Here is a 21,104-nt window from a genome sequence, read left to right on the forward strand (position 1 = left end):
CACACACATCTCTCTCTCTCTCTCTCTCTCTCTCTCTCTCTCTCTCTCTCTCTCTCTCTCTCTCTCTCTCTCTCTCTGTGTACACATAAATGGCCAGAGGGTAGGTAATACTAGGAGGTTCTCATTGAACCTGAAGCTCTCAGTCCAGCTATAGGAACCAGCCAGCCAGCACCAGGTGCCTACCCATCCTTGCCTCCGTAGCTGGGGTCACAGCGGTTCAGCGCTGTGAAGGATATTTTACACAGGGTTTAGGGCATCAAACTTAAATCCTCATGTACGTGCAGCAAGCACTTTACAGACTAAGCTGTTTCACCCGGCCTTTCCTGTCCTTTCTAAATGGTTCTGGGTCATCAGGTCAATCCCCCTGCACCAATCTACAGCCACTGACTCACTGATCTTTTCCTAGCCCAGTGAAGAGCTTAGGAAAACACAAGAGACCCTGAGAGGGAGAAAGGTTATATTTCGGAGTCACACACTCATCTATGCAGAGATTCAGAGTCAGGTCTGAGCACCCAACTCGGACTGAGTGAGGATTGTTTGTCTCAGTGTCTAAAATTCGTTGAGTCATCTGTCGTGAACTGCTGATCTAGCGAGCTCAGAATGTTGCACGACTGGTTTCCCATGAAAGCGAGCCAGCTACTGGGCCAAGCTTACTCAGGTTTCCAATAAACCTGTGTGGGCTGTGAACTGTGTGGCTGCCATTACCTTCCAGACTGTGTCTCAGGCTGGACAGGTTTGCCGCTTCATGGAATATGGGAAGATCCAAAGATTCATTCCAGTTCGGAAAGCCTCAGATTTTAGGATTGTGTTCCGACCCAGGCGGAATCTCCCAGAAGCCCACATGACTGAGAGGGAACCTGAGAACTGAAAAGAGTCTTTGGGAAGGTTGTACTCCAATCTGTGATGGCCGTAGGACTCCAAACAGGTTCTCTGACTCTGGATTTTGGGGCGGTCTAAGCAATTCAAACATCCCTGTAGCCAACTCACAAGGCAACTCAAGAGACCAGGACAGTGCCCCAGAGCTTTTCTGGGAGGCCGTTGTCCCAGGAGCAGAGTTATGTCTTGGTGGTATCCATGAGCTACTCTTGGTTCCCCAAGTCACAGTGATGGCAGAGAGACCACTTCTCCGTGGCTTGCTGGATCATTTCATAGGGCTCAAGTAAGCCGCCCTGGGTGACAATGAGCCGTGGGGAGAGACAGAAGGACACAGTCATAAACATCGTCTCCAATGCTGACAATCACCACGGTGGCCGCAGATGCTGGGTTCCACACGGTACAGCATAGAACGTTTCATCATCACGATTGGAAACTGGTGGGGGCAGGACCATAATTCCTGTTCATGGGAGTAACCGAGGCTCAGAGAGAGCCAGGTCCGTGCACTCAAGAGAGTGCAGCCTGGAAATCAGGAGGTCACTGACAATCCTGCCCATGGGGCTCGGAGCCCCCAGACATAGCCATGACATTGGTGTTCTCTGCCAGCCTTCTGTGCTGCGTATCTCCCAGTATTAGATTGTGTGTTAGGGTTTATCGATCTTTTTTTTTTTTTTTTTTTTAATTTTTTTTTTTTTTTTTTTTTTTTTTTTTTTTTTTTTTGCCCCGTTTTTTTTTTTTTTTTTTTTTTTTTTTTTTTTTTTTTTTGCTTTTTTTTTTTTTTTTTTTTTTTTGTTGTTTTTTTTTTTTTTTTTTTTGTTTTTGTGTCCTTTTTATTCTTAGTCATTTGAATGCTGAGAAGAAATTGCGGGCCATTGTTGGAGAGAAAATGTTCTCTGCCTCCTTATGTTGGTCGATTGAAATAGCAGAGGGCAGATTCCAGGGGTTGGGGTGGGGACACACACACACACACACACACACACATGTTTCCGTGTGCATGGACATGTATGGAAACGTGAAGTGAAGTTTAACTCGTGTATCCTTTTAATAAAGAGTTTGGGTTTTAAGGGAAGATGGGCAGAAGAGGAAACTGTCAGGAAGTGTGGGGAAAGATAAAAGGCTTTCAGTTTAGGTGGATTTGTGCAAAGTCATCTTGAGGTCCATGTAGTCTCAGCAGCGCTAGAGGAAAGGGGTCTTGTTCTTTAGAGGGAAATGTATATATTACACCTTGCTGGTCTGATAAGGGGAGGCCGAGAGCTCTCGGCCTACAACAATCGGCTCTGAGCTGCTGTCAGCGCTAAACAGTCCTAGCACGTGTTGGGATAGCGTGTTCTGCTCCCCCTCACTACTGTGATGGTTAGAGCTGATTGTCAACCTGCCAGAATCTGGAATCACCCAGGGGGTGGGCCCCTGAGCTTACCTCTGATTATCTTGATTGTGTAGATAGATGGGGGAAAAATCCATCTTGACTGTGGGACAGCCATTCCCAGGCAGGGGATCCTGGGCCGTGTGAAATGGGGAAAGCCATCTGGGCTTAACAAGCATACACGCCCCTCCCTCATTTCCTGGTTGTGCGTGGGGTGTAACCAGCCACTTTAAGCTCCTGCTGCCTCGATTTCCCCACCATGACGGACTGTACCGCTGAACTGTGCTAAAGCAAATCCTTTCTCCCGGAAGTTATTTTTGTCAGTGTATTCAACCACAGCACCAGCGGAGAGGACAAAGGTAGCCAGTGAGCATGGATCATCTCCTGGAGACTATAAATAAATAAATAAATAAAAAATAAAAAATAAATAGATAGATAAATAAATAAATAAATAAATATATAAGAGGCTCAAAATAAAATAAAGGAAGCAAATATTCCGTGGTCCCTGGGAAGGTCCTACAATAGGCTGAGGCTCGCCAGATGAGCTGTTGGTGAGTGGTAGAGGCCCATGGAGTCCACTGGGCTAGAGTTTAGTCTAGAATGTGTCTTGTCTTTTGGCCCAGTGGCTGTGTCTTGGCTCATGGGATAGATGTTATTAGTCTTGGACTGATGAGAAGCTAGATCTTTGGTGTTTTGGTGTTCAGGGGAGGAAGGTGGGATTAGTGCTGGTTGAGGCAGAGTATTAGAGGAGAAGCATCCCTTCAGAGGGTGAGTCCAGGCCAGGCACAACGGAATCTCCAGCCAACGATTTGTTCAACGTGCAGCCTCTGTGTCTGAGGTGTCTCAGTTGGCAAAGGGCCTGTCATGCAAATTCAAAGACCAGAGTTGGAATCTGGGCAGCCACACGAGGAGCCAGGCACAGTAGTGTCTGTAATCCCAACATCAAGGGGGCAGAGATGGGAGGATCTTTGGGGCTTGCCAGCCAGTCAGTCTAGTCAAAGAGGTGAGCTCCAGGAACAGACAGTGTCTTCAAAGACAAGATGGAGAGCAATCAAGGAGGACACTCGACATTGACCTCTGACCTCCGTATGTATGCACACACACATCCATCCATCGCATATATACATGGAGCAACATAACACCACACGCATGCATGCATGCGTGCACACATGCATGCGTTGCAGCTTCCTGAATTTAGCCCATCGGTATGCACTTAATGATTGCAGTTGCTAGGAGGGCTGAGAAAGGAGGACCCCAAGGCCAAGACACATTTACAAAACTTAAATAAAATAAAACCAACAGAAGGGGCTTGGGAAGCCAGGCATGGTGTATACGCTTGAAATCTCAGCATAGGGGAGGTGGAGGGAGAAGGTTCAGGAGTTCAAATGCTGCCTCAACAGCAAGTCAAGCTCAAGGCTTGTGCTGCCTGAGACCCTGTCTTGACCCTCAGAGGTGAAGGGCGCGGTATAGCTCAGTGATGAGGTGATTGTCCAGCATGTATGAGGCCCAGGGTCTGATCCTTAGTACAGGAGAACAAAGCAGAAGCCAGGACGGGAGAAAGAAGGGATAGCAGAGGAAGAGAGGGAGGGAGGGAGGAGGAAGCAGGGAGAGCAGAGGGAGAGAGAGGGAGGAGGAGAGAGAGGTGAGAAGGAGGGAGAGAGGGAGAGAGGGAGAGGAGGAAGAGGAGGAGGGAGGAAAGGATGGAGAGATAGAGGGAGGGAGAACGAGGAAGGGAGGGAGAGAGAGGGAGGAAGGGAAGAAAGAGGGAGAGGAGAAGGAGCGAGAGAGGAAGGAGAGAGAGGGGAGGAGGGTGAGAGGAAGTGGGAGGAGGGAGAGAGAGGGGGGGAGAAGTAGGGAAGGAGGGAGGGAGATTTTCTTGTCATCTACTTCAGATCTAGAGGATGAGGATCCTGATTGTGGAAATAAAAGGGACAATCCAGCAAAAGCAATACGGGGTGAGGACTTGTTAATTAATTGAATATTGGGGGCCCTCACATGCCATGACACGGGTGGAGGTCACAGGACATCTTGCAGGAGTCAATTCTTTTCCTACTCTGTACTCCCAGAGATTGAATTCAGGTTGTCATGTTTGAAGGCAACACCGTCATCTTTCTACCTGCTGAACCTACACCAGCCCGGGAAGAGGGTTTTGAAAACAAGGCTGGGGGAACTAAGAAGACTTGAGCCCTCCTCCCTTCAAGCTTCACGGGTGGGGGAGGAGGGGTGCTGGGCCCCCTCTGTCAGTCTGCAGAGCGTGGACCATGGGAGATGATACACATGGCCTGTCCTGTGTGCGCTGGCCGGAAACACAGGACGAGCACACTTGTGTCTTGTTCACAGGGTGCAGAATTCACAGGGTGCAGAAGTTTCAGTGACAGCAGTTTGTTGTGTAATCCCCACCTACTCTGGTAATCTGGCTGAGGCAAATGCAGGTATTTTTACTCCAACTTTATTTTTTAGATGTATTTATTATGTATACAGGAATTTTTTTTTTTTTAAAAAAAATAGGTTTGTTAGTTTGGGTTTTGGTTTTCGTTTTTTTAGATTTATTTATTATGCATACAGCTTTTTTTTTTTCTGCCAGAAAAAGACAACAGATCTCATTACACATGGTTGTGAGCCACCATGTGGATGCTGGGAATTGAACTCAGAACCTCTGGAAGAGCAGTCAGTGCTCTTAACCTCTGAGTCATCTCTCCATCCCCGTTTTCCAATTTTAATGACTAATATTAAGTCTCAAATCACACAGCACTCCAGTCTGTCCATTCATCCATCCATCCATCCATCCATCCATCCATCCACCCACCTACACCTATCTATCTATCTATCTATCTATCTATCTATCTATCTATCTATCTATCCATCCATCCATCCATCTATCCACCTACCCTCCCACCTATCTACCCATCTATCTATCTATCTATCTATCTATCTATCTATCTATCTATCTATCTATCTATCTATCTATCTATCCATTCATCCATCTACCCACCTACCCTCCCACCTATCTACTCATCTATCTATCTATCTATCTATCTATCTATCTATCTATCTATTATCTATCTATCATCTATCTACCCATCCATCCATCCATCCATCTACCCACCTTCCTTTCTTTCTCTCTCTTTCTTTCTTTCTTCCTTCCTTCCTTCCTTTCCTTCTTTCCTTCTTTCTTTCTATCTACCTATTCTATGTATGTATGTATGTATGTATGTATGTATGTATGTATGTATCTACCTACCTACTTACCTACCTATCTACCTGTTGCAGAATTTTGGCAGAACCTTTGTGTCTTGCTTAAATCTGAAGCAGCTCTCTGTCAGTGATTGATTCTGAGACTAATGAGGTTATTCCTTTGAAAGTCTTTGCATATCTTAGTGTGGAGACAGGCCCGGCCAGCCAGGAAGTCTCCTGTGGCTGGGAATTGCTTAGGTGATGGGTCTTTCAAGATAGGTCCCATAAGAAATTTTGGTATGTGGAAATGGACTTGGTAAAAGTGCCTTTTGTGTAACAATAAAAAGAGTTTCAAGGAGGCTGTCAGTGTCCAGTCCTTCAAAGGCTGATTCTCCTCCCTGTTGCTAAGAAGCCTAAGTTCATCCTGTAGTGGCTATCTTTCTTTGACTGATCATCCTGTGTAAGCCACCAGCGCCAATGTCTATATATCTATTATCTATCACCCTTCTATCTGTCTAGCTATCGATCTGGGTATATGTGGCTTACAGACTGAATGCAAGTTTGAAAGGCTGCAACAGACCTTAGAGGACTCAGAATTGGGCAGACAGAAATTCAAGTAGAGTCTGCAGTGATAAGAGGAAGAACCCCAAATTAGTCACAGTAAGGGAGCATGACCAGCAGGACCAGGTATGGGTGAGCAAGCCGGTGTATGGGCACTGCAACTGAGTTGGCCTTGTCAGTGCCTTGGACGTAAGGTGAGGGCTGAGCTAAACTGAAGCCTCAGGGACCACATAGTAGTTCTCTGCCTCTTGGTCCTGGACACATAGGCAAGTATCAGAAGATGGGTTAGCAGGGCTAGGTGGCCACCTCTTTATGGGGTACAGAAGAAGGAGTTACAACCTTCCCACAGTCTGGTATGTTAAGTGAGTTCCTGGGCCTGATTTCTCTGATATGATTTTAAGACATCCATGTGACCCTTCAGTCTCAGTTCAGCCCTGTAAATGTGCAGGGTGGCTCCCTTTCAACTACCAAGAGTGAGCCGTTTGTCAGTCTGCTGCATGGGTGGTGACTGAAATGGAGCTATTCATTTGGTCCACCCAGGAGCCTAATCATCGTCCACCCTCCAAATGGGGTCACAGCTGTGTGCATGGAGTCTCTCAGAGCAAGATATGGGGGCTGTCAGGGCGATGATGTCTAGGGTTGCAGGTATAGACTCTTTCTCCTCCAACTTAAAGAATAAAACGATTTCGGCACTAGCTGAAGACAGGTGCTCATGGACACACGCACACACACACACACACACACACACACACACACACATGCACGAATGTGCACACCCATAGGCAGACTCCTCAGTAGGGGCCATGTACCTAGGCCTGGAATCTGAGTCCATCTGGCAAGCCAAAACTGCCATTTGTTTGGGGATGGGGGAGATCTTTCTCTACCCTAGATTGGCTGCCTTGGGCAATTGAGGGCAATGTGTAACCTACACAAAACAAAGGAAGCTGTCTACTTCTCACCACAGGAACCTGTCCCCACATGGGAGATTTGAAAGTTCCACAGTTTTCCTCTAGTGAAGAGAGGGGGAAATTCACCACAACTTTGTGGAGAGGGAGAAGAAGCCAGGGCCAGCCATGTTCAGTGTTTAAGGGAAAGGGTCACTGATCTACCTGGAGTCTGTCTGTCTGTCTGGCCCTCAGCCCATCAGCACAGCCTGAAAACCCCACATAGAACAGAGCTGATCCTGGCCTCTAGTCCTCCCTTCCTGTCAGTGGGAAGTGCTCACTCAAAGAGAGATGGGGATGTACTCTAAAGTCCATCTCAGCTAGACCCTCCACCTTCCTTCCATCACTCCATCATTCTGTCACAAACTGAGGACCAGGGAAGTAAAGCCAGTAACCCAAGCCCACACAGCAAGGACCTGGTCCTGTTGGGAGAAATAGTATGGGCTTTCCTAGCGGGCCTTACGCTGTATTCATTTACTGCTTCATCTGGTTAGAATTCCCTAGCCCCTCTCCCAGCTGCTGGGGTTGCTGGGATGTTGCAGGCCACCCTTGCCTTGCCTTTATATTCTACTTGAGTGCCGGGGATGGGGAAGGGATGGGGCTGAGTGAGTGAGGGACCAGGAACAATTAGAAAGTGGAGAACAGAAAGATGGAGTTAGCAAGTTCAAGGTCAGCCTGGGCGCCGAGGTGAGATCCTGGCCAGAACCATCCAATCCAACCCAGGCTTAGCTAGAGGCCCTGTTTGAAAAGATGAAGGGAAGATGGAAGGGGAAAGAGAAAAGAAGAAATAAATGAGAGAGGGAAGGGAGGAAAGAAAAATGAGGAAGAGGAAGAAGGGAAGGAGGGAAAGAGGGAGGCAGAAGGAAGAAGGGAGGAGGGAGGCAGGAAGGAAAGAGAGGAGGAGGGAGGAGGAAGGAGAAAGAGAGGGAGGAGGAGGGAGGAAGAGGGAGGGAGGACGGAAGAAGGAAATGGGAGGAGGAAGAAGGGAAGAGGAGAGAAATGGGAGGGGGGAGTGCAAGGAAGAGTGACAGTAGAGAGGGGGACATCCCAGGACTGGGAGGCACCTGATTATTTTCTTGAGAGACAGCTGAGCTCTGGGAGGTCAAGGGTAGGGATGGGGGATGAGCTCGTAGAGCTGGAAGCACTTCCAAGAGAGACCTAAAATGGAGTGTTAATCTCACAGGGCAAGAATAAGACCACCACCACAATTTTTTGAGCCAAATTTGAAGCAAGCTTTATAAAATACTGGCTGAGACAATGGGCACCGGCCAGCTCCATACTGGGCTTCCCAGAGAATGGCTCGCCCCAAATTCCATTAGTTAGAGACTTATAAAGGCAAACCCCACACTGCTACATACTTCCGGCTTTTGTCCAATCAGGGACAAGCATCCCTCCTGACATACTTCCCGCCCACATATCGCCCACCTACGTGTGATTAAACACATCCTGCACATTTGGGGCCACCAAGATTGTTTACAGAAGCAAAAACACATGGTTTGTTTTCTTACATGAACAAAACCCCTGATATCCCAGGAAGCTGTGTGTCCTTGGCCAGTGGGGCTTTACCGATTAGAGGCATTTTTGTTTTATAGATCTCTTAAGCACAGTCGTTTAAGCTTAAAACATAACTTCAGCCCTCACGGAAGAAGCAGAAACTGGAAAGGAACCAGGAAGAAGCCTTAGCCTGCTTCTCCTAGCCAGTCGTGAGTTTTCTCAAAATACTCCGCAAACCCCTGTCATCTCCATGTTTTTAAAAATTCGTAGGAAGGGATGGCCATGCAGGTCAGTTGGTAGAATGCTTGCCCAACATTCAGGAGGCCCTGAGATAGATTCCCCACCACCCTAGGCATAAGCTGGTGTGCTGGTACACATGAGCAATTCCCACACTCAGGGGAAGCAGGATCTAGAGTTCAAGGTCATCTTCCGTGACATAGCAACTTCAAAGCCAGAGAAGACTCCCCGAGACCCTGTCACAAAGAAACTAACCAGTGAACAACACAGGACTCTACAGAGAAGAACCTGAGTCACCCAACAGCCAGGCCCTTGACTCTGCCTTTACGGACAGTCTGGGAAGAGGAGGCATTGGCTAACTCTTAGGAATGAAGTCAGAAATATTAAGTGAAAATGCTCCTGTACTCCACTGTCCCTCAAGGGGGCGCTGTGGTAGAGCGTGGGATAACAGCAAAATGCTCCTGTACTCCACTGTGCCTCAAGGGGGCGCTGTGGTAAAGGGTGTGGGATAACAGCAGCCCAGTCACACATAGCATGTCCTAAGGAGGAGAAGATGCATGGAAGGAACACAGGTATTTGGGACCGGATCCAGCTAGAAAAACAGGCAGGGACAGGTCAAAGCCATCACCAGGCACCTCGCCTCACTTTGAGTTGGTCTGGAGGTGGATCCCTGAATCCACAAGGCCAAAGGATACATCAGCCAAGGGCTGCTGATGGAACCCAGATCTTCCCCCGACTCCTATCCCTCTCCCCCATACTCTGTCTCTCTCTGTCTCTCGGTTTCTCTCTTGCTCTCCCCCCACACTGTCTCTCTCTTGCTCTCTCTTGCTCTCTCCCCTCTCTCTCCCCCCACACTTTATCTCTCTCTGTCTCTCTCTGTTTCTCTTTCATTCTCTCACTTGCTCTCTTACTCTGTCACTCTCTCCCCCACACTCTCTGCCCCTGTCTCTCTGTCTGTCTCTGCTTCTGTTTCTTTCTCTCCCTCCCACCTCCCTCCTTCCTCTCTCCCCCACACTCTCTGTCTCTGTCTATCTGTCTCTCTGTCTCTGTCTCTCCCTTTCTCTCCTTCCTCTCTCTCCCCCACAGTCTTTCTGTCTCTGTCTGTCTGTCTGTCTCTGTTTCTGTCTTTCTCTCCCTTTCTCTCCATCCTCTCTCTCTCCCACACTCTCTGTCTCTGTCTCTCTCTCTCTCTCCCTTTCTCTCCTTCCTCTCTATCTCCCACACTCTCTGTCTCTGTCTGTCTGTCTCTCCCTTTCTCTCCTTCCTCTCTCTCCCCCATGGTCTTTCTGTCTCTGTCTGTCTGTCTGTCTCTGTTTCTCTGTCTTTCCCTTTCTCTCCTTCCTCTCTCTCCCCCACACTCTCTCTGTCTCTGTCTGTCTCTGTCTCTGTCTCTCTTTCTCTTACACACACACACACACACACACACACGTGTGCGTACATGCACACACACACTAGCATGCATGTCTGGGAATGAGAGCAGAAGCTAGAAGACAGCGTCCGAGTGTTCTCCATCAATCTAGTATTGACACCAGGCTTGGCTTGAACATCGTTACCACCGCTGTGTACTCATAACCATTTCCCTGGTCCCTTTGTGTTACTCCACCCCACCCTCACTGCATGGTCCACAGGCATGGGTAATCCACTGTGGGGATATCTGAGCTGAGTCAGAAGCTGCCCCAGTTAAGAGCGTAGGAGTAAGGGTGGGACAGGGCCCTGCAGCCAGAGCACTCTGGGTTCGAATTCCAGTCCCTGTGCATATCAGCAGCTGACTCACTCCTGAGGTTTCAGTAGCACAAGTAACAACCCCAGGTCTGAGGCGGAAGGAGTGGGCTCCTGGATGATTGACAGGTGTTCAGAGCTGCCCACCCCTTACCCACAGGGCACTCCTTGGTAGACCCAGATTGGAGATAGTTCGTTCTGGCTTCATCACTGATCCACCTAAAGGAGAAGTTAGTGGAGGGCAAACATACTCTGGATTCTCTCCCTCTTTTCTGCTTTTTGCCCAGTTTCAGTAATAGAAAATTTGCTCAGGAGAACCCTCAGACATGTGGGCCTCCTCTTACCTTGAGGCCCACAGATGTAGCTGCCTGAGGCCCCATCTGCCTCTCCTGGCCCTGAGTCCTGCGTACCGGAGTGGTGACCTTATAGACACAAGGGAAGCACAGCTCTGGTCCATGCTCTGTCTTCCCCATCAGCATAATTTAGTCCATAGCCCGGGCTTATCACTCTGGAAACACACACACACACACACACACACACACACACACACACACACACACTATCCTGAGTCTATCAGCTACTCATCTTCTGAGACACTGACACCCTCTCAATAGTGAGTCACGGTGTCACAAACACAGACATGTGTGCCTTTCCACAATAGATTCCCAAGCAAAATCAGCAGCTTTGGGTTCATTGGCTATAACTTGTCAAGTAATCCTAATTTCCCTTGGTAGAATGGACAGTGGCCATCATGGGTCCTTTTATTCCAATCTTAAGTACTCTTGGGTTACACTCCACACTTCAAACAGGGTTCAGATGGCTGGGAAAGGCTTCAAAGAAGCTGGAAGCTCAAACGCCTCACTGGAGGTGGAGGTGAGCACTTGTACAGTGGCAGAGGCATTGACGGTGCGCAGCTAAGATATTCAGAAGCTGATGAGAGGGGGCGTTGGAGGCCAGCTAAGCCACAGAGCTCAGCCAAGGCAAGTTGAGGCAGAGGCAAGACAAAAAGACCTGGCCATAAGTTCTCTTGAATTACTCACCAAGATGGCCAGACAAGGGCTGTAGTATTAGGTGGCCTTCCTTCTGTGAGGTCCAGTGGAGATTGTTGTCGTTTCGTCTTTTCCAGATGTGTTCTATAAGCTCATGGTCATTTTCTATTTTGTTTTGATTTTTTTTTCCCCTTTGAGTTTGTAGTCCAAGTTAGCTTTAACCAGTAAGTAGTTCAGGATGACTTTGAACAACTCTTCCCCCTCCCCTCCCCCTCCTCTTCCTCCTCCCCTCCCCTCCTCTTCCTCCTCCCCTCCTCTTCCTCCTCCCCTCCTCTTCCTCCTCCCTCCCCTCCTCTTCTTCCCCCCCCTCCTCTTCCTCCTCCCCTCCCCCCCCTCTGCCTCCCCCCTCCTCTTCCCCCTCCCCTCCCCCTCCCTCCCCCTCCTCCTCCTTCTTGTTTTCCAAGACAGGCTTTCTCTATGTAGCCCTGGCTGTCCCGGAACTCTGTACACCAGGCTGGCCTCAACTTACAGAGATACACCTGCCTCTGTCTCCCAAGTACTGGGATTAAAGGTGTGTACCACACCACCACCACCAACACTGTGTAACCCTGAACCTTGACCTTCTAATCTTCCTGCCTCTACCTCCAGAGTGCTTGGATTACGGTCCTGCACTTCAATACCCCATTTTATTTGTCGGTGAGGACTGAACCCAGGTCCTCACACATGCTAGGCAAGCATTCTGTTGTCTGAGAACATCTCCCGCCTCTCTGATGTTAATATTGCCGATGTCTTAGCCCTGTCTGATTTACCTTGCAGTTCCTCTGGGAGACTCTCTCCCGTGCATGAGAAAAGTGTTTATCATTCTGTGTCTCGTGGCTCTTGCTCAACAGGCGGCCCACAGCAAGATTGTAGCACTCTGGCTTCAGCATTTGCTCAAAATAGAGGGAGCGGATACTTTGTAACACGGAGTACTTTACACAAGGCGCAGCCTTTCAAAGCTGCTGTCCGCAGACCATCCAGTGCAGATCACAAGCCCAATCTGTGCATCTTCTCAGGACAAGGAAATTCAAGGTACTCTAAACCAACCAGGGCACCCCTGCTCTCTTAAGGCAGCTCAGGCTCAGGGGTCTAGTCCCTAGTGGAAGTTAGCTTCGTGGTGGAAGAGACAAAAATCACTGGAGTGTCTAGAGGTCTGGAGAACCATGGCTGCTATTGGAGCCATGGAGAGCCTGCCCAGGAGGGAAACTGGCAGAGTGAGTAAGGATAGCCCAGCCAGGGGCAGGAAAGAAAGATGAAGACATCTTCAAGCCACCAAAGAGCCAAGCTGGGAACCAAGCTCCCCTCACCCAACCCCCACCACACCCCCAATTTCCAGTCTCCCTTTCTTCTCTTCTCTTTTCTTTTTTTCTCTTTTCTTTTTCTTAGCAATTTTCTTGTCTCAGGCTTAGACACCATCATGCACAGCCTGTAATTCTTTTTCAGAAGACTTTAAAAATAAAGCGGTGGTTTTAAGCCCATTATAAGCCCTGTCTCCAGTACACACAGCTTCCTGCTCTCGTGGTCCCTTACTAAAATGAGCATTTCAACTGCGGGAATTTGAACCCAGAGCCCATAGCCGGGACTTCTTTGTACTCAGCCTCACTGGGGTTTTGAGAAAACTTCTCTGTCTTGCTGTGGTGTGCCACATACTGGAGGGCGTGGGCAATTCTGTTTACCACAGCCCTGAGGTTGGAAACACAGCTAGTCAGACAAGAAAAACAGATGTTCTCTGAAACAGTTGTTGCTAGGCAAAAAACCATCCTGGACCCTGCCAGATGATACCTTTTGCCAAGGTGTGTTCTGTTTCAGATGTTGCATCAGCGCAGCTAACCTCGGGAGCCTTGGCGATCCCTAAAGGAGACCCTCTCATGATGGGGCTCCCTCTTGGACCCTGGATTAGTCACAAATCACATCCAAAGACCCGTTTTCACAGAAAGAACTTTTATTAAGCAGGGAAGAAAAGTTGAAGTGGCTGCTTTCTGACTCAGAGAGAAAAACATCAGCAAAGGACCTTGCAGGTATAATTCATAAGAGGGGGGAAAGGGGGGAGGTCTGTGTTAGAATGGGCTGGGGGCAGTGGTATGTTTTGACTGGGCATATTAGGTGAGCCAAAGCGGGCTTTTGATTGCTAGACTTTAATACTTTGACAACTGGACCTTGGTAGTCAGTCTCAGGAGGAGGAAGGAATTGGCTAAATAAGGGAAGAGACTTTGGGGGCTAGCTTTAGAAATGCAGTCTAGTGGTTTTAGGCAAGGCCTAAAGAATGAGAGAGAAAAGGGCATGGCCTGCTACAGTCATGTCTGTCAGGTCCAGGGTGGCTAGAGTCCCTTCAATGCCTATAGCTGCAAGAAAGAAGGTAGGTGGGGTCAGTTTGAGCCAAAAAAGGAGAGCCAGCAAAGCCACCCCCAAACCCTCCCCTCCCCTTCTTCATATGGGAAGCTGATCTTCCATGGATTCTGGCTCTGAATCTCCCGCTCCTGAACACTCTTTCCTTAGCTGTAGCATTACTTCTGAGGTTTGCAATTAGGCCCTTGGTTCTGGGAGAGAGGGAAGTCACAGAATTTATAAATGTTGCTATAATGTGTCTCCCCAGAGGTGGAGCCTGAGTCAGGGACTCTTGTGAAAGTTGTTTATTGAGAGGACTCTGTGGAGAAAGTTTCCAGAGAAAGAAACCAGGCCTGGAATGAGACAAAGTATTGGAACATGTCATTATCCTGGTCTCAGAAGAAATGTGGGGTGTTGGGCCACCCAGACAGTCCAACACAATGATGTCCTTAGTGCTGGGGAGAAGCGCTAGCCAAGAGAGGCTTCTAAAGGATGGGCCCCTGGCCTGAGCTTTATGCCACAAGAGATCCAAGAGAAAGCATAATAGACAAGAAACAGAAGGCCGAGCTCTAGAACCCATAGCAACAAGGCTGCAGCTTCCCCCACCCGTAAGTCCTGTTGTTGTTGGCGCCCACAATGGGCTTGGTTCTAGGAAACTACCTGGTACCACTGAATCTGAGGTGAGGCAGGGCTCAACCAGAAGGGTCTCACAGCTTAGTTGAGGGGAAGGACACCGGGCCAGAGGGCTGGGCTCTGAACAGATACAAGAGATTTCATCCTAGGCCCAGAAAGACCAGAGTTTGAAGGGAGAGGAGAGTCACCTATAGAAAGATCAGAAAGGTCCTTTACAGCAGAGAGGCACCAAGAGGACATCATCAAGGCCAGGCTCTTTTGCAAGGAGGACTTTAAAAGCCAGCTGGTCTAGGAGACTAGACACCAGGGCAGGAGGCAGCAGCTGCAGGACTTAAATGCTTGACATGCCCGGGAACAGGGTGGAATCCAGGGGACAGAGAGAGTGGATTCCCCTAGCATGTAGGAGTCTGGCCTTTGCAGCGGGGCCTCCAGTAGTACCGCAGTCGCTTGTTGTAGCTGTCCAGGTTTTGCTTCAGGCACAAGGCCACCTCCTTGTCACAAGCACACAGTTGCCTTTCGCACCAGCTCCCTTGGTCAGCTGTGGGCAAAAGAAACAGGAATAGCTCTCAGCACCTGTCCCTTTCTGAGACTGCCTGTGGGATGCAGAAGGGGCCCTGAAACCAACATGGTCCCCGCTTGTTTTTGATTGGATGGTGCACATGTCCTCCACCACTCTGGGTTCTTACTCTGCTACCTATTATCCCATCCGTCCACGGAACCACCGTTGAGCACTGTTCAGGGGCTCATCCTGGAGGGAGGGAAGGCAGGTGGCAGAGGGCCACAGGGTGAATGAACAGAGCCAAGCAGAAGTGTGGGAGATATAGGTGTGTAAGAGGGCTGGGCATGTCAAGGAGCCATCCCCAGCCCACACCACTGCTCCTAGTGAAAGCTGGAGTAGCGAGCAAATGTCACCACAAGGCGAGTGTCTGTGTTAGCTTCCACAGTTCCATTCACCTTAAGATGAGGTGTTACGGGGTCTGATCATTGTAAAAGTCAAAAACCATGTTAAGGGTAACTGTGTTCCCCCATGAGAATGGGAGTGGCCAGCACCTCCTGAAGTTCTTCCTGTTGGCTTGGTTAGGCAGACTGCTGAGGAGGGCGTGGAATTTCAGTGGGGTTAGTGTTGCGTGCATGGCTGTGCGGTGATGGACCTGCTTTCTGGATGCCAAAAGGCTGGGGGTGTCCCCTTGGTTCTCTCCATACCTTCACCTCACTCTTCCTCACTCCCACTGAGAGAGGGATAGTATCAGGTGTCAAGTGCTTCATGTAGTGTAGAACCACACTGGGTCTGTGGAGGCAGGGGAGAACGGGACTTCCTAGGTCTAGCCCTTAGTCCATAGCCCCGGGCACTCACAGCATTGGATAACGCCCTTGGAGATGCTGTATTTGTAGTTGTCTGTCAGGCTTTTGCATCCATCCATCTTCAGGTGGGCATAGCAACAATCGTGCTTTTGACAGCACCTACAGGGAGAGGCGGGCAGGGAGCACAGCTGTAGGATCCATTAGTCAACACTGGTCTCTGTCTCCTCCACCCCCACGTGCCCACCAGGGGAGATCAAAGACATTGGGGTTCCCTTGAGGTCGTGAGGGCTGCCGTTGGTCAAGCGTTCCCATACTTGTTCCAGCCACATACTCTCTTTTATCTCTCTTGTGACTGACTACTCCATGATGGGGGTGCCGGCATCATCCCCTTTACACAGATGAGGAAACAAAATTCTGGGGGGTTGAGACACTTGGCCAAGGTCATGACACTTCTCTGGCCGGCTCTCAAGATGGTTGTGAAAAACCAGATCAGGACAGGCAAAGAGTTTGGGCTTCAGAATACATGTGTAATGGTGACAGGGGTTATGGGCGGTTAGAGCTCAGGTAGGAAGCGGGCTTCCGGTGTTCTGTGGAATCTTCTAGAAGGCCAGCTCCGGGAGGCTCAGGGCCAGATTAGCACTTAGCGGAGTTCCTAGCGTGTGGTACATGCTCACCAAACTGCATTCGCTAACTGAATCAGTGAATATAGAAGGAAAGAGAGTTCCAGGTAAGCCAGGGAGGGAGTTTACCAGTCGGTGGCATCCTTGGGTTGTCCTTTGCCGCCAAATCCACAGTGACAGCCATAGGGCCAGTAGCTGAAGAAGGCTTTCTTCCCAGTCATATGGTTAACCATCTTGTTCAGGTTCAGGAGCCCTCCCTGGGTTGCAGTTATACCTGCCAAGCAGTCAGACAACGAGGAAAGAGGTGAAGTGGGGTCCCAGGTCCTACAGGGTGTCGGGGAGGGGAGGGCGGGGCATCTGTGCTGGGCCAAGCAAGGGACTTGACACGGTAGCATTATCAAACAGCGCCATTGCCCCGCTATTTAAAAGGTGTTGGCTTAGGTAGTGTAGCTTAGTGATGAGAGTACATACATGCTTAACATGTGTCAGCCCGGAGTTCTGTGCCCAGACTAAGAAGGTTAAATGAAAAAAAAAAAAAAACACAGCGACTGGAACTGAGTCCTTAGTACAGGTCTTTCATGTATTAGTTTCCTAATTCCATCCCTTTTACGAGATTTATTATTACTTTTAAATTGTGTGTGCGTGTGTGTGTGCGTGCATGTGTGTGTGTGTGTGTAACACGCGTATACATGGGCAGGCATGTGCTTGTGAGTGCAGGTGCCTTCAGAGACAAGGTCTATGCTCAGCCTGAAGCTCACCAACTAAGCTAGACTGGCTAACCTGTGAGCCCAGGGATCTTCCTGAGGAAGCCTCCACACCTGGTACTTCCCGCTCCAGTTTGGAGGATCAAATGCAGACTCTTATGTTTGCCAGGCAAGAGCTTTCCCAACTGGACTGTCCCCTAAGCCCAGGAGTTCCATTTGCAATCCCCATTTTACACATGAACAAGCGGAGGCCTCTGACTCACTCAAGGTCCTGGACGGAAGAAAATCGAGCCAGATTCAAAAGCCATGCCGTCTGCTTTCTCTCTGTCTCTGAGCATTGATTTCCCACTAGGAATGGGACGAGGAAGCCTGACTCACCCTCCCTCCCATGTCCCTCCCGCCCTTCCTCTCCAGAGAAATCAGAGCTTTACAGCTGCCCTAGGTCTCCAGGGAGGCGGAGTGATTTAGAAATCAATGTTGCTCATTTCAGACCTGGTAGCTTCTGGCTAGAATTGATCTTATGGGAAATCTGCTTTATTGGGAGAGAGGAGCACATTATGTTAAATTAGGAGAAATAAAACACACGGAGTCGATGGGTTCAGGGGAAAGTTGGGAGAAACAGACAAGATGAAGACAACTCGTCAAAAACACAGGGAATGTAGGCTGGGTGCGGCCACGAGGTGGGATGCACGGGCTCTGGAAGGCATTAGTGCAGTGGACAAGGATGAGGTTATAATTAGGTGGCCATGGGCTGCGATTAGAAGTGACTGGCTGTCGTGTGGGTAGAGGAGTCCCCCCGTGTGGGAATCTGTGTACATGCTCCTGTTCAGCACAGCGTTCCTGGATGGGGAACGTTAAAGGGAGTCCTTGCTACTCCTTGACTGTGCTAAGTCACCCCAGATCCCTGAAAATCACCTAGAATTCCCATCTGGAATTAGAGGAAAATCTCAGATTCCACGATGAAGAACCCCAAAGCTACTAATTGCAAAGATGGGATCCACCTTGAGCACCAGTTGGAGATCTGAATGCAGAATGTTGCTTTTCTTGACCTCTCTGTCTCTGTGTCTCCATTCCCCTCCACCCCGGACAATTTTTCTCTCGGTAATATTGCAAGCTAGACTTGAACTCATGGTTATCCTCCTGTCTCAGTCTCCCGAGTGCTGGGATCACAGGTGTGAGCTATAGTACACCAGGCTGGCCCTCTATTTCTTTGCTTCAAAGCTAACCCTTGTGATTTCAACTCACAAAGAGGCACTCAACTCCCTCCCTGAAGGGAGCAGGCAAGGAATGCATTCAGTTTAGAGTCGGTATGCTTTTGTGTGGGCTCCCTGCTCATCATTCCGTAGCAAGGAAAACCAAGCTTGAGGAAATAAACAGCAATGGTTGTGTACCAGAGCTTGTTAGAGCCTCCTGTCTCAATAGCTCTTCCCAGTCTTGGAGTCCCCCATCCTTCATGCCCAGGGGTAAGGAATAAGTGACCAGAAGAGACACCACTGCCATTTTGGTGCTCAGCTCTCATGCAACACCTGGTAACTGTTTTCTCACTAGAGATTCTTCGGGGGTACAGAGAGGATGCTGTGGTCCACTGAGCAGGTGAGGACATGAAGAGAAATGGCTTGGCTTAGGATGCCCTGGCTGCCAGGGCTTGGTGGGGGGTGTATCCACCAAGAAGAGTGCCTCTGTGTTACAATGTCTCCAGGGTGAAGGATGAATTTATGTAGCTCCCTGTTTGCTAAGTGGCTTCACTGTAACATAGGGAAGTGACTCCCTTAAGGGTGTGGGAGCCCTGGCTGTCCTGGAACTCACTGTGCAGACTAGGCTGGCATCAAACTCAGAGATCCATCTGCTTCTGCCTCCTGAGTGCTGGGATTAAAAGGCCATGCATCACCACAGCCCAGATATAAAATCGGTTTTAAAAACATGAAAGATCTTTATAAAAACTGTGTACTTGAAGATGGACTAAGAAAATGAAAGCCAATTTGCAAGCAGCCATATTTTTACATCTGATTGTCTAGAGAGTGAGCAGAAACTGTCCCCAGACCCCTCTCTGCCAGTGGGAGGGGGACCTCTTCCCAGAATGCAACATAGTCCAATCTCCTCCAGCTCTCTGACTGAAGCCAGAAGCCAGTGTCCTAGATGCCTGGTAACCACTGATGGCTCCTGGCTGGTGGTGGAAGTGTTGGGGACTGGAGCTCCAGTGTCCCCAGGATCAGAGCAGCCCAGTCTAGGGTGGAAAATTCAGGATCTACCTCCGGTCCCACTTCCTCCTCAGCCCCACACCTGCCCCCACTCACCAGCCAGCAGCAGCCCACACAGCAGGGCAAGCCTCATGGTTCCAGCACAGAGCAAGGCAGGCAGCTGTTAGAGGTCCCGTTACATAGGCAGTCCCTTATATTAGGTCCCCACCCATGCTACCCAACTCTTCCCAGCTCCTGCAGAATCAACCCACGTGCCTCCTGCTTCCTCTTTTTTAGAATTCTTGGGTTATGGTTTTTTGTTTTTGAAGTATTGGCCCTGTCCCTATTTTTTTTTAATAATAATAATAATAAAAAAGAACCATGTATCTAGAATGGGAGATTTGGCAAGCAGCTTCAAGGTCTAGGGGATGAAAACCAAAGCCTCCACCAACCTAGGCAATCGCTCTGTCACTGAGCCACAACTCAGCTTCATAGAAGAAAAGTTGAAAAGACATGGAACCTGAAATTTAGGATCATCTGTGAAGATAGGAAACATGATTAGCACTTTGGTTTATGGTACTATATCTATCTATCTATCTATCTATCTATCTATCTATCTATCTATTACCTATATATCTCTATTGATCATCTATCTTCTATCTATCTATCTATCATCTATCTTCTGTCTGCCTGCCTGTCTGTCCATCTATCTATCATCTATTTTCTGTCTATCTATCATCTATCATCTATCTTCTATCTATCTATCTATCTATCTATCTATCTACCTCCTATCTACTTACCATCTATCTTCAATAATCTATTGTATATCTAATATCATAAACATCTATTAACAATAATCTATCATCAATCATTTACCATCTATGTAATTATTATCTGTCTGTCTATTTATTGCCATCCAATCTAACATTTATCATCTTTCTATCCTCTACCATTTTAGCATCGATCAATCTCTCCACTTACCTACTATCCATCTATTACTTGCTTCTGTATATAGCTTTTGTCTTTCTGCCTCCACAGATTCACCCTACCAAACCAGGGAAATGTTCTACGCAGTACTAAAGAGCTCATCCCCCAGGTCAGCCAGACAAGATCACATGGAACCCAGGCTGGCCTCAAACTCTTCAGTTAGTCAAAGATGACCTTGAATTTCCAGTCCTCCTCCACCTCCCAAGCTTCAGATTACAGATGTACACTGTCATGCCCAGTTTGTGTGGTGCCAGGCTGGGCACCCGGGGCCTCACGCACACCAGACCAGCAGTCTAGCAACTGAGCCCCATGGTCGGCCTTAGTCTTGTCTTTGACTTACTGGTTCGAGCTGAGCACGCCTCTCTGTTGTCCGGTGCTCTTCAGCAGGCGGTTTGGAGAGCAGCTTTGCAGCCGGCCTTACCACTGCACTGCTTGTATGATGAGTCTCTCGAGGACGGACACGTAAGCTGCTGACCATTGCTGCCATTCAGGTTCAGGGAAAGAGATGTTCCGATAGCCCAGCTCACACCCAGCTATTGCCCCTTGTGGGCTCGCTGACTCGAGAGCACCTACTGTCAGAAGGTAACTGGCTTGCGTTCACAGCTCAGCCTGCAGATGATCTGCCCCAGTTTACTTGGCAGTTTCCCAGTGGGACAAGTGGCTGGGACCTAGCTGATGAGGGTGGAGCAGAGGTGGTGCTTGTTGGTGACCGCTGGGGACACAATGCCCAATAGTGCTCCCTGATCCAGGCCGATCAGTTCACCCAAAAAGTATGCCAGCAGGAGTTACTGCTAAGAGACACTTGTGTCATTATTCTTGATCCTTTCCCTCCCTCCCTCTCTCTCTTCCTCCTTCCTTCCCTCTGTTTCTCCCTTGCTCCTTCTTTCTCCCTCCTTCCTTCCTTCCTTCCTTCCTCCCTCTCTCCCTCCCTCCCTCCTTCCTTCCCTCTGTTTTTCCCTTGCT

At 49.0% G+C, this 21,104-nt stretch overlaps 1 protein-coding gene across 1 annotated transcript; it reads right to left on the reverse strand.

Annotated features, from left to right (window-relative positions):
- Positions 1-13,317: 13,317 nt before the first annotated feature.
- Pla2g2d (phospholipase A2 group IID) lies at positions 13,318-19,366 on the reverse strand. The gene is made up of 4 exons (XM_032888082.1): positions 19,272-19,366; positions 16,403-16,547; positions 15,706-15,812; positions 13,318-14,889 (listed from the first exon to the last, which is right to left on the reverse strand). The coding sequence occupies exons 1-4, from the start codon at positions 19,306-19,308 to the stop codon at positions 14,744-14,746; spliced, it is 435 nt and encodes a 144-aa protein (XP_032743973.1). The 5' UTR covers positions 19,309-19,366; the 3' UTR covers positions 13,318-14,743.
- Between the last annotated feature and the right edge of the window lie 1,738 nt (positions 19,367-21,104).

The sequence above is a fragment of the Rattus rattus genome, chromosome 1 (assembly GCF_011064425.1).
Source record: "Rattus rattus isolate New Zealand chromosome 1, Rrattus_CSIRO_v1, whole genome shotgun sequence".
Lineage (NCBI taxonomy): Eukaryota > Metazoa > Chordata > Mammalia > Rodentia > Muridae > Rattus > Rattus rattus.

What these genes read in the sequence shown, in the direction of transcription:
- Pla2g2d (XM_032888082.1), bottom strand. Translation starts at nt 19,308, where the DNA reads ATGAGGCTTGCCCTGCTGTGTGGGCTGCTGCTGGCTG. An exon ending in GTGTGGGCTGCTGCTGGCTG is followed by an intron (nt 16,548 to 19,271) that starts GTGAGTGGGGGC and finishes ACTGCTTGGCAG; the next exon opens with GTATAACTGCAACCCAGGGA. An exon ending in CAAGGGCGTTATCCAATGCT is followed by an intron (nt 14,890 to 15,705) that starts GTGAGTGCCCGG and finishes TTTTGCCCACAG; the next exon opens with CTGACCAAGGGAGCTGGTGC.